General features: G+C 37.7%; 1 protein-coding gene across 1 annotated transcript in view; it reads right to left on the reverse strand.

Moving 5' to 3' along the window:
• Window positions 1-2,538: 2,538 nt before the first annotated feature.
• The window catches only part of LOC137390495 (caspase-6-like), a 528,030-nt gene continuing 516,668 nt past the window's right edge, over window positions 2,539-13,900 (reverse strand). The window contains exon 6 of the mRNA XM_068076824.1: window positions 2,539-2,895. Within this exon, the coding sequence (XP_067932925.1) occupies window positions 2,764-2,895 (132 nt within the window). The 3' untranslated portion in view covers window positions 2,539-2,763. The remainder of the gene's footprint in view (window positions 2,896-13,900) is intronic.

Raw genomic sequence — 13,900 nt, forward strand, 5'->3', positions numbered from 1 at the left:
TTTGAATAAAAAAATAAAAATACATTTATAAGTTATTTTTTTCTGTTCTACAAAGCACTGAGACAAACTGTTTTCCTCCATAGATCTGCTTCTTCACACAATATTTCAGCTTTGATGAAACCTTGGATAAAATTACAAAAGAATATTTTTATTAAATTAAGAATTATATTGCTATATAAAACTAGTAATTAAGACAAGAGAACAGGTGGAGTCATGATACCAGGCATACTGAGCTACTTTATCTACAAGCAGACAACTAAGTGCTGAACTGGAAATCAGTAAGGCAACTTGACGGTTGACGAAAGACGATTTTCAAATGCAGCAATGATTTTGCACATTATGATGTGTTAAATCATTTTCTTACACTGACTTGTTACATAAAACACAGGCTGCTGATAGGTATAGCTACCAAGTTATAAAAATTGCAAGCTGTATGACGCTTACGGCTAACCATACACTAGAATACATTGAGCTATACACACTGTAAATTGTACACAGTCACTGTCAAAGTTGTAACTTTTTCCATGCATCAGCTAATTGAGGGGCAGTTTGAGGACAATTACATAAGATGTCACAAACTGCCATACTAAAAAATCTCCTAATAGAACATCATATGTGACTAATTAACCTGCACACTCCGACCTAGCCCTTCTCCATCTAAGGACAAAGCCGTTCTCCTTGGTGAGCTTTGCCTTTTATTGTTTTATTTTCCCTGATTGCTTCAATTGTCAATAATTTTTTTTTCATTTCTCAGCCTGCTGTAAGTAATAATATGAGTTTTAGAGACTGCCAGTTTACATAGAAACTAGGTGTTCTGGGTCTAACCTAGCACTAATCGAGCAACTATTTGAATACTTCTGTCGTCTGTTCAAAGCGATCATCCAGCAATCTTTATTCACTTTTACTGAAGCTGCTTACTCTCATCAATCCTTTTTCACTGAAGTTTTCTGCCCATAACTACCATATCAACAGAGTCATTGAGCAGATAAAATAGTGTAGGGTGAATCTCAGGCAAAATAACTAAAAAAGCTTTATCGCGTTTTGAAAAGTTTATTTCTGCTTACTTTTATTTAACTCTCCATCATCTATTCTAGTTAACCAACTTTAGTCCACAGCCCTGACTTGCTCTATAGCACTAACATAATAATTTAGGTAAAACTAATGAAGTGTTAAAAATGAATATCGTTATTCATTATCTCTTTGCATTCATATTAGATACAAACTGAGTTTATCTTTTTGATGGATTGGTAAGTTGGAAATAGTGCATGTTGAAGTTTAATAAGTTTTTCATATACTGTGTATATATCTGTAAAACAATCACGAATACTGTGGATGCACCAAATGGTGAGCCATGAAAATTAGCAATGATTTTACAATGTAGTGAGCAACATATCAGTTCACACAAATCTCTTTTATTTAAACTAGTAAATAAAATCAATATAGCAAATTGAAGCGGCAACCAGAACTACCAACATACCACATTGTTAAAGTTAATGTTAGAGTTCAGATGCATGAGCAAAAAGTTAATTATGAGTCTACTACTGTAGATATTCAATACTAAACTTGATAAAATAATCCATGAGAATAACCAACAATACAAAGAGTCTGGTCTAATGTACCTACCAGCTCTCAGCAAAAGTATAATACTTGATAATAAGGGATGGCACAATATTCAACTTTTGTTATACTGTTTATTTCCATGTAAACTAAATGTATAACATACTTGTCATGACAGACCAAGTTAGACCAGAGTCAGCAATTGTCAAAGTTACAATTTCCGAATGTCTAGCAAAAACAAATTTAGCATTTCAAAATCTAATTTTATTAACCAAGTTCTGAAGAGTGGTTCAAAGTATTGTGTAGTTTGACGAGACTGCATTACATCAGTGGTGGGTTAAAGTCTTGTGTAGTCTGACGAGACTGCATTACATCAGTGGTGGATTAAAGTCTTGTGTAGTCTGCCGAGACTGCATTACATCAGTGGTTGGTTAAAGTCTAGTGTAGTCTGACGAGACGGCATTACATCAGTGGTGGGTTAGAATCTTGTGTAGTCTGACGAGACTGCATTACATCAGTGGTGGGTTAAAGTCTTGTGTAGTCTGCCAAGACTGCATTACATCAGTGGTGGGTTAAAGTCTAGTGTAGTCTGACGAGACGGCATTACATCAGTGGTGGGTTAAAGTCTTGTGTAGTCTGACGAGTCTGAATTACATCAGTGTTGGGTTAAATTCTTGTGTAGTCTGCCGAGACTGCACTACATCAGTGGTGGGTTAAAGTCTTGTGTAGTCTGACGAGACTGCATTACATCAGTGGTGGGTTAAAGTCTTGTGTAGTCTGACGAGACTGCATTACATCAGTGGTGGGTTAAAGTCTAGTGTAGTCTGACGAGACGGCATTACATCAGTGGTGGGTTAAAGTCTTGTGTAGTCTGACGAGACTGCATTACATCAGTGGTGGGTTAAAGTCTTGTGTAGTCTGACGAGACTGCGTTACATCAGTGGTGGGTTAAAGATTTTGCATTCTCTTTAAGCTGTTTTGTATTAACTTTGCCCCAAGACTTAGTTTAATTTTAAAAGTGAAGCTCATTCTAGAATCCATACAAAAACACTGTATTGCTTATTGATGCAGCCAAATATTTTACTTGTTAGATACAGATTAAAATTACTTAAAATTTAGTAGCTAACTTCACCCTAATTTGGTCTGTCATGCCTACCAAATATATACAAACTATCCAGAAAAGCTTACACAGAGGTGACAAAAGATTTACCGGCTCGGGAAACTTGGGAAAAGGTATAATTTTCTCCCGTGAGTAAAAGTACAAGTCGATGTTGGAACATTTCCACCTTGTGTGTCGTTTTTCTGACTCAGGCTGACCTTTCTTACTCTTTTCTGTACCTATAAAAGCCATTAAAATTTTATTATCAAGAAACTGTAGTTGCAAATTGGTAGTCTTCTTTAAAAACATCATTTTTAAAATAGTTACAACTTTTTTGCTGCAGTAACGTTGTATGAACTGTTTTAGAAGAGCATAATTTATTTCAACATATTATCACTAGTAAAAAAGATGAAAACAAGTGAGCCGCTCTTGGCTAACTTCATAATTTTGAATATATATTAAGATTGAAATGTAAAACACCAAATATGCCTCTTTAGTCCAACATATTTTTAATAAAAATTTATTTGAATTAGCAATTATCAACATTTAAAAATAGAGTGACTAAATTTTGAGACTCGTCAAAGCACTCTTTGTTATGAATGTTGCTACATGTTCACTTTTCTGCAGAAATCAAATTTACCAGTATTGTAAAACTTTGTAGAGCAGTGTTGTCTCCTCCGTTTTTATGTAACAGAAAGTTGACAACTATGTACATCTATGGATAGCAATGTGTAAAATTATATTCTAATTTTAGGCTCTATTTACAGTTAAAAGAAAAGATAGTAAGAAGAGTCTTAGTCTTCCTTAAAACAGTAATGATTGCTTTGAACTGAACTAGTTTACCGAAAATTATAGCAGTATTGAATTAGGGAATATTGAAACTCATTTGCGGCTATAATATAAAAAGTTAAGGTTGTACCACTCCTTTAATTTGTAGTGAGTTGTAGTTACTCACTTGTAATTAAACAACATTCTGTAATGAAACAACCCTTAAACATCAAATGTGTCAACAGCAAAACTCTTAGTTATATACAAACACCACCACAATTCTAAATATGTCCTTCTATGCTAAGGTACTGTGATAGTCTTCTACATGTATATGTTTTATCTAGGGAAATTGAGACTATGAAAATTAAGACTACGAAAATACTTCAGTATAAAAACTGCATAAAATTATGAAGATGAATTCTACCACTAAAGCTAAATAACAACTCATTATTATATTTTAGTGCACTTGAAAAAGGTTGAAGGAAATGGGAGTACAAGTAGAAACTATGGTAGCGTATTACCCAGGGGTATTTAAACAACCAAATAAATAAAATTATGATATAATTCAACTGATAGCGGAGACTAAAGCACTTGCTAAAACAAATACAAAATAAATAAACACACTAAGCGTGTTATCACTAGAGAATAAAAATTTTATCACAAATAAGGATAAATACACAAATCCAAATGTGTGTGCACACAAATGACAACTCTAACTCTTTAAAGGGCTTTAGCTGTGGTCGGGCTCCTATTGGCGGCTAGAGCACTTGGAGCACTCGGAGCTGGAGCACAATCATAGCAAATGGGTGTCAAAGTTGGTGGCGTGAGTAGAATTTTATCTAGGTTGAGCAGCATCATTTTCCAATGCAAGACATGCAGTACACGCTCCATCAACCTCTGGAAGTTGGTTGGTGTCGAGATGAAACTAAACTGCAATACCCTCCATTTCCAATAGCCGGAACTAGTAGCAAATGCTGACTTCTTTTGAGCAAATCGGCATCTAAGGGTACTTGCCAATAGCCATTGAAAAGGTCTAGTGTGCTAAAGTACTTGCTGCCAGTGCATTGAAACTGTCATTGTTGAAGGAAAGGGGGTAGGTGCCCTGCTCGGTAATGGCATTTAGCTGCTGGTAATCTATAAAGAAACGCCACTTGCCATCCTTTTTTCGGACGATTACTACTGATGAGCTACATATACCAACAATTGACTCGATGAATCACTTGACAAGCAATTCTTAGACTTCACATTAAGCCTCAGTCTTTTTCTCCGGGCCCAGTTGCTGAGGTGGCTGTAGGTTAAGACAGTTCCTTACTTCGGTGGAATTGAATGATTCGCTCCGGAAGTCTAGCCCATATCTACATCAAAAGTAGTGAGTATGCATTGGTAGGGTGTCAGCAACAGCGCCAGTCACTTGGGCTGTATCAGCACACTGCAGTTATGTTGGGGCAACCATATCGCAATCTGCCTAGTGTGCTAGCACTTCTTTTATTGGTTTACTCACTCTCAGTGGTGCTGCTCCCAAACCGTAGAGACATGGTTTGTCATCAACATGGCAGTCCTACACCGCTGTACGCGCCAAATTTAGGCAACGTGTTGAGGTGGAGGCACCGCGCTACTATGCTTCTATTTGGCCAAGGCCAGTTTAAGCTTGTAGCCAGCGGCGGCTTATATGGCAACCCTCAATCCCTACCAATGGGGAATAACTCCTGGTCATCACTCTCCATGAAACAATCATATTGGTCATGGCTGGCGCAACCACGTCATGCATCACCCTGACCTTACTGAGCGGCATCTGTCATGTCTGTCCCTACAGTGCAGGGCAGACGACAGCTCATGGAGACCATAAGCTGTTAGAATTCCATAGTGCATTTGCGAACCACCAGGAATGGCGTTCTTAAGATAGAATCTTCGCTGACGTGGTTCACAAAAAAATACCTCTTCAGCTTTTATATTCCGGAGCTCTATGAGCAGCCGTATTACCAGGCAAAAATGCAGTCTTGGTTCCATCGGCCATGATTCTGTGGCTGTGGTTTTTTCTAACAAATCACTTTTAGCTAGGATAACTTGTCGAACACTTTACTTGACAAGTTTTTCCTACACATGGTGTCAAGTAGGAACTGAATGAGCAGCTCCCTTTAAATTCTCAGAGAAAATTTAGCTGGCGAAGTGGACCCAGCTCAGTACCTGTGCCCAGATTTAAGTGGCACCAACCACTATAGCTAAGCCAGGCATGTGTCTCTGATTCAAACTATCCTGAAAATGCCGAAGCAATTTTTTGGGGTGCCTGCAGAGTCTCACCTGCATGAGTAATGTGAATCAGTCCTGCCGAATTTAAAGCAGGCTTCCAACAGTGTACCACTCCATCATTGTATTTTTCAGTCCTGGGCATGGCCTGAGAGCCAACATTCTTGGAGCTGATTTTTGAAAAATTTGATCACTTGTAGCGAGCAACTCTAGACATGTTGAGCTGGTCGGAAAAGCAGGTATCCAGTATTGTACCTGCCGGTTTCTTTCCACCGGGTTTGTGAGTGTGCTCCTGACTGGGCAGCCAGATCCAACTCATTTTTGTTCAAATCGGCATTTTGGCATACGTGGCCAGTCTTTCAAGAATCCAGGCTTTGGTTCCTCTATAGAGTTGTAATCACTTCAGAGAGTTATGGCCATAGTCTCCTCAATTGCTAGCAATAGCAGGGGCAGACCTCTTCCTTTTTGGCTCTCCATTTTGACGCCAGCGCTTTCAGGCTGTAGCCCTTCCTAGCTGAATTTCTTCAGTAGGGACCTGGTTGAGCCATCCATCATGAAAAGTCCTTGATGCAGCGCTGATTGATTTTATTTTGCCAGGGGAATACGGCTTTGGGGCCTTAGTGCAATTTGTAGTTGACATTACCATCATGGCTTAGGACCAGTTTTTCGATGTACCCATATTTGGGGCAATGCTCGTGCACATGCCTGGGGAGCCCGCAGCCTTAATATCACAGAGGTTTTGTTCCTTCTTTTCTTGAGGCCGGCTTCTTTTCAGTTGCTGCTGTAGTTGCTGTGTCAGCAATTGTATTACCTGGGCCAACTGAATGACTGCATGATCCTGGATCACAGCTGCTTGCTCAAGAGCTTTCTCCATGGTCTACACAAAGGCTGCCACTTAGCCCTTTGGTTTGATTCTAATGAACTCTGTCTTGGCATGCACAACCTTTATCAGGTGACCATGAACACATCTAGGAGATGTCTCTGCAGGGTGGCATGCTAGACTAAGCCGCAGAAAATTTATTTCAACCCTGTGGAGGTCATGACACTCTCTGTACGTCACCCAGAATAATCTTTATACCTGAAAGGCATGCTCCTACATAAAGGTTGTAGCAGTCCACCTCAAGGTGCCCAGCTTATTACAAGCCTGCCTAGCTTATTGGCCAAACTGGATTCGAGGCCCGTCAAAGACGGCTCTTACACGGTTGGATTGTTCGCAGTCTTCTGCATTTTCTTTCAGGGTGTTTTGAAAATGTTGACAAAGAAACCGGTAAAAAAGAGGATGGAAAATAGCCTAGATGAGAAAATTCCACACGGAGGAGGTCTCTCGGTCTTCTTCATCCAGGACCCAGTGTTAGCTATTTATTGAAACCGACTGATGCGATGGAGGACTTCTCCAAATCCTGAGACCTGAGGTGACTTGAACTGATGGACTAGGCGTAGGCTCAGGTCGCCATTGGTAGTCATTCAAGGGCATCGACTAGCTGGTCGAAATTTTGGCCCTCCATAGACGACTTGAAAAAACTTGCCAACTTAAATGGGACGGTGATGCTGTCTTCAGCGCATGGCCTGCAAGGGGTCCAAAATGCTTGATTCCAAGGCTGCCATCATAGTGAAGGAAACTGCCTAATTCTTTACTCCCAACGAGACACTAAATTAATAAATAAACACACCGAGTGTGTAATCACCAGAGGATATACATTTTATAGCAAACATATATAAATACATGAATTCAAAAGTGTGCATACAAATGACAATTATAAAGAGAGCCTGTTCTTGACCTGCTAAAATTATGGCATTCTCCTTATCCGACGGCGGAAATGCTTAGTTTGGTGATGACACTGACCATGGGGTTGGTCATTTCAGCTCAGATCACAGCACTCTTCTGCAGCATTATGGACCATTTGATTATATCATATGTAATATTTTTATTATAAACATGCTGATGCCTTGCGGAGCAATGAGGTTGTTGGACTAGCTGGAAAATTCATCCCACCTACTGAAAATTTTTAGTCAGCGAATACTGCTGAAACAAGCAAGCAAAACCAGTAAAAGCTATAGGCTGTGCATGTTGCTCTCCTGAAGGGTCAGTTAAAAATCTAACAGAAATACGAAAAGGAACTACCACTTCACGCTACCAGCAAGTGGGTTTGGTTGTCACAGACACTGAGGAATGGAGCAACTCCAAGTTGCAAGCTTGCTTTCTTGGGCAATATCAGAATTTGAAAGCATGGCCTATTTGCATTCATTGTGTGAAGCAGCACGAGCAGTCCTCCACATAGAGTGAAAGCTGTATCATGCTATATCATGCCTACCCAGACGAACTGAGTCGTGATCCAACTAATTTGAAGCTAAGAAGAGCCCAGTATAAAGAGAGCAAGGCCACCCCACTAAAAAAAGATGGAGAAAACCTTGAAATGATCTGTTTAATTCCTCAGCTTCAATTACTGCCACTCAACTATGCAAACAAAAAAGGAAAAATGGGAGGAGGCTTAAAAACTGCCAACTATTTTGGCAAAAATATCTCTAAACTTGATCAAGTCCAAAAAGCTACTCGAGCTAGTCTGACACAATCCAGAACCGGCAAAAACCACTCTGAAACCAGATAGTTATTATGGCTGGACGTGCTCGGTGGTCGAAGATCAACAGCTTATAGCAGAGTGATACACTACAAATCTGAGAGAGAGAAGAAACCTGTGATATCAGCTCTGCTAAAGTTATTACTTCATTTTGTCGTGAATCCTCTAACACTACAAACGTTTGATCTACTATACATAACTCATTTCATACGAAAATGAATATTGCCTTTTAAAGGTCATACCAAAAACTGCTCAGTCAGTTGGACGCTCCTATGAAAAACTCTTTCGTATATACCAAACAGTCAGAAAAATATTTATGAGAGCACGCTGAGGCTGTCTTAAAAGTGTCAGCAGTAATAACACATGCTCAACAGTTTAAATTTGTAGTACTGAGAGGTTAACCCTTCAGACAAGAACTAACCAAACAAGCGATCCAAAAGTAATAACTCCACTCAAGTTGCACAATGACCTTGATTGGCTTGAGGAACCACCAGTGGATAATCCTGCCTTCAAAGTGAAAAATAAATTCGCTGAGGCATGCAACATATAAATACTGCAGACTGCACCAGATAAGAAAAAATGGAGCTTAGCTTGACCTCTTTATGGCCATAATACCTGCTACACCAAATAAACAGAGAAACCAAGGCAACGGTCAGTCAGATATTTGCCTTCTGCATAGCCAAAATTGGACCAAGGATCTGCAATATCAAATGGGTTTTTACAGAATCTGCCAGTTTACTACTAGTTACAGGTGGGCCCACATCTTGTAATACAACACTTTATGACATTTGTGTGACTGTGTTTCTGCCAGAATGATTCACGAGACTAAGTACAGAGACATCAAAATGCCAACTTTCGGAAAAGAGTGACTGTGTTGTATGTCTGGTTGATAAACAGGAACTGAGTCGGTTCTTGGCCAATCAGGAATGTAATCTCTAAACTAAAATAGCTCTGTGCAGCCCTATTCTTGCTACTCAAGATCGACTTTGGAGGATCCAAAAAAGCCAGCCTAGTAGGCCAGACTACCTTTTAAAACCTACATCAAAGTTTGAAAAATTTCAGAAAATAGGGAACAAACTTCTCCTTGAATCCCATTATAGTCTAGGAGCAGAGTAACTCAATTGTGTGTTGTTATTACTTTTTTCAACTTATGCAATATGATGTGTGTAAAAGATTTTTCAATATTTATATATTGCCTGTTTGAACGTTGCACTCTGTAACCTCGTTACTTACATACTTTCATGCTTAAATTACATCTCATCAAATGGCGGAGGCGTAATAAACAAGCCGATCACTGTTGCCATTGTGACAAGGAATTTCACAAACTGTGATTGGATAATTGAAATAAAACGTCATAACCCGCCAGTTTGCTTAGTAATAGCGGCCAAAACTAAGACCGTGTGTTGCGTGCCTGAGCGACTAACCTCAAGTGATTTAGTATTTTTATCACCTCAACAGATAAAAACGGTAACTGAACGTGTTGACCATTTTAAGTTCAACCATCTGGAATTATTTACAACTAATGCTAGGAAAGCAGAACTAATTATTTTCATGATCAAACCGAAGACCTCATTCGTTCACCACAATTATAGCCATTATTTCATTATCGTTGAATATCAAGAACGATGTCCATATTAATATGATGATTCAATCACTATTGACTGATAATAAACTCTAAGTAACTAACAGATGTCATCACAGACCAGATTTTACATGTGATGTTGTTAAATATTCTATTGTATCTTGTTGTTTTGTTCGTGTGATTATGAATTTGATGATCCGGTCTCCTACTAATCATGCAGCTTGTCTCACAAATCTCGGCTGGAGTAAAGAGGGCGATGATATTTTTGTGCAGTGGTTTCCTGATGGACACAGAGCTATTCCCAGGCAGTTTGTACATTGAACTAGTTGCTCATGCAAAAATAGTAGATGTGAAAGCCGATGATGATGCAAAACTGCATCTTTAGTTTGCACAAGTGTCTGTGTAGACTGTGGCAATGAAATGAACGATGAGGTTGAAGATGGTAATCATATAGACAGTGATAATGAGCTTTAAGATTCTATTTAATAGTTTGATTAAATACTTTGCAATATGCTTTCTATAATCAATTGAGTGTTTTCGATGTATCATGATAAACAGACTGTGTACATGGGTAAACATGTTATATAATATAATAATCATACAATGTATCAAAATACACATACAAAGTTCTATGATATTAATTATTCTTCATAAAGTTAGTTGTCATCGAACATACTGCACCAATATTGTTTTTGCACACTACCCAAACAATAAATCTAAAAGTAAGCAAAAAATTTCGCATATAATTGTCAGTTAAATAAAACAGAAATGACATGTACCAACGGAAAGTACTGAGAGAAGCATAATAAATACTTTATGCTTGTCATGAGTCGCCCAGCAATATAATAATTTAAAATATTAAACATTAAATTCGTTAGTTTGTCTGCGTCACAACCAGTGTACCCAATGAGGTATACAGCATAGCCGGTCAATCAGTAGTTGTACAGGTCCCATTGTGAAGAGTATGAAGAGCGTTCCTGGCAGACCAGGTGATACGATGATGATGAGAAATGTCTGTCATATTGAGTCCCTGGCGGATGACTACAAAGAAAAGAATCACATCCAATACATACAATGAGTACAAAATTGTCATAAAGACATATAAGAGCTTACGTATAGGGTGCAATATTTATCCATTATAACCTATCAGAAAGAACGATCTAGCAAATCTTGTAGGTATAAATTTAAAACTTGAAAATAGGAAGAGGTACAAGACTGATTTCGATGTGTAGGCAATGTGCATAGCCCTACATGAGAAGAATAGAAGTACACCCTTCAGCTCTCGCCACAACAATATTTAGTTAACTCATACATCGCACACTTGTGTAAGGTAATAATTGATGTGTGAGCACTATAATAATAATACAATATAGCTCGATATATTAAAATACAATGAAATATGTATTAATATATAATATCGCACAACATAATGCCACACATAAATCATATAAAACAATTTAATGCAACGCAGTTCAATACAATACAACTTAGTATAGTTATTATAATACAATACACCAGAATATAATGTAGTAACACAATAATACAGTATAAGTTCTGCACGACACTATATAAAGATTTAAAACTAACCAAAACATCAGTTACATAATAATCATACAGTTGCATGAAGGTACTACACGTTGTCTTGAAATTGGCTTGACGTTTTAAAGAGCAATACAGTCTACAATTTTGTAAATAGGCGAGATAAGTCTTAATAATGATCAGCAGGGGCATGCTGTATAACAAATACTCCAATATTACTGGTTTATTCAAAAAATACACAAGAGGTATTTTACATGTATTTATGAAGCCCAATAATTTAAGTAGCTAACAATGTTATGTAGTGCTGCCGTCTTAGCCTAAAAAAATTAAACAAAGTGAATTAAGCCATTGAGTGTATAAAACACTGAGTGTCAATACCTATGACAGAAAGTGGTTTATTGTATAGTTTATAACCAATATGTAAAATATAGACTGAGAAGTTTGACAATGATTCATTATAATCAACACTTATCACTCATTGATCCAGCTGACTGCAGTAAACACCGACAAACAATACTCTAGCAAGAAGCTGTTTTGTTTTGGAAAAGCATGATTAGGTGAAGGAAACGCAAGACTTTCAATGAAGCAATGCATTTAATCTTCAATTGATGAATCGTTCGATTATTTATCAAAGTATTAAGTAAAAAAGTTTGCTATCATCTCACCTTAGTTTGTTCAGGGGTTTGAGATTCTTTGCAACTTGAGAAGCTCTATGTTATTTCGACTCACTAACAATCTTCATCAAGCATTCAGGGTAGTATTTGCATACGTCAAACACTGCGAGTTGCTCCGATGACTTTAATAGAGTTTCTACGAACCTATCTGACTGTTTGTAGATGGTGCTCTACATCTCATAAAAACTTTAGATTATCGGCTTTTTTCCGTTAGTAAGGCTTATTAGAATGTAGAGCTTCATTATAAGAAATTATGTAATCCATAATAACTAGCTGTGGTAATTAAATTAGATAGATTTTAAATTTTCACTGCTACCTATGCTGACGGCTGATTTAATCTTCAATGAATTAATGGCTATCGTGGTGAATGAACGAGGTCTTCGGTTTGATCAAAAAAATAATTAGTTTTCGTTACCTAGCAATAGTTGTAAATGATTTCAAATGTTTGGTCATGGGGTTCAGTTACCGTTTTTATCTGTTGAGGTGATAAAAATACTAAATCACTTGAGGTTAGTCGCTCAGGCACGCAACACACGGTCCTAGTTTTGGCCGCTATTACTAAGCAAACTGGCGGGTTATGACGTTTTATTTCAATTATCCAATCACAGTTTGTGAAATTCCTTGTCACAATGGCAACAGTGATCGGCTTGTTTATTACGCCTCCGCCGATTGATGAGATGTTATTTAAACATAAAAGTATATAAGTAACGAGATTACAGAGTGCAACGTGCAAACAGGCAATATAAAAATATTGAAGAATATTTTGCATGCATCATATTGCATAAGTTGAGAAAAGGAATATAAATTATTTTTATGACAGATAGGGTTATCCTGCTCTCTGACTAATTAGCCGTGTGACTTTCAAAAACTGAACAACATCTAGGACACTATTTGAATTGGCAAGGCATAGGCTGGTCAGCTATTCCTAAGGCAAAAGGAAAAACAAATGAGCTAGTCAGTTAAACCAGGACCTTTAGGACAGGAAAATTCTGCCAGAGCTACCCAGAGCATCATACATAGCTGAGGACCCATTTTACACTAGTGGTAAGAGGATGAGAACCTGGAATACAGGGGCCCGGTAACTTTTGACCTTGGTTCAGTTGGCTCTTACCAAAGTTTGAGCAGAAAGATAACTCTTTATATAGTGAAATGTATGGTAATAACCTGCAGACCCTATAACCGGACAACCGACTAATATTGCATAAATGGAGGTTTTTTGATAATACTTAAAGACCAGCCAATGCTAAAAGGCAGAGCTTGTTTGCGCCTATTTTGTCTACATGAATGAACATTTGACAAGTGAAGAAAATATACATCGAGTTATTCAAACAGAGTATGTTGTTTTTTGGAGTTCAGATACGATGATAGGCATTCTTTATAATATATAGTCTGTTATCAGATGTGCTAGAGAGAGTTTGCATTTGCTGCTCTTGCCGGAGCTGTGCTGGTCTATACATAGTTTGCTACCGACTGTTATATAGAGAGTCTGTATTAATAGCTCCTGCATTAGTTGTGCATAAGTGTATGGTTACTTATTGTCAGCATTTCTGCAACTATCTCAAAGCGTCAGTTCCTGTTTGGCCTAGTACAGAGTGACCTTGATTACACTCAACTTATAAATTCCACTATTGAAAACTACTGAAACTGGTTGTGTAAAAATATGTCTATGATCAAGTAAACAACAGGAAAATGCCTTATGCATTTCGAATTGGTATAACTATTGAATTTCCATAATATGTAAATGCCATTTTCGGCTTTATTACAATAACCTTTAACAACTGAGAATTGAAAGGACCATAGCTTGCATAAAAACTGAATAAAAGTTTGGGAGTAACAATTCAGTAATCAAATTTTTAATGTA

Source organism: Watersipora subatra, chromosome 3, assembly GCF_963576615.1.
Source record: "Watersipora subatra chromosome 3, tzWatSuba1.1, whole genome shotgun sequence".
NCBI lineage: Eukaryota > Metazoa > Bryozoa > Gymnolaemata > Cheilostomatida > Watersiporidae > Watersipora > Watersipora subatra.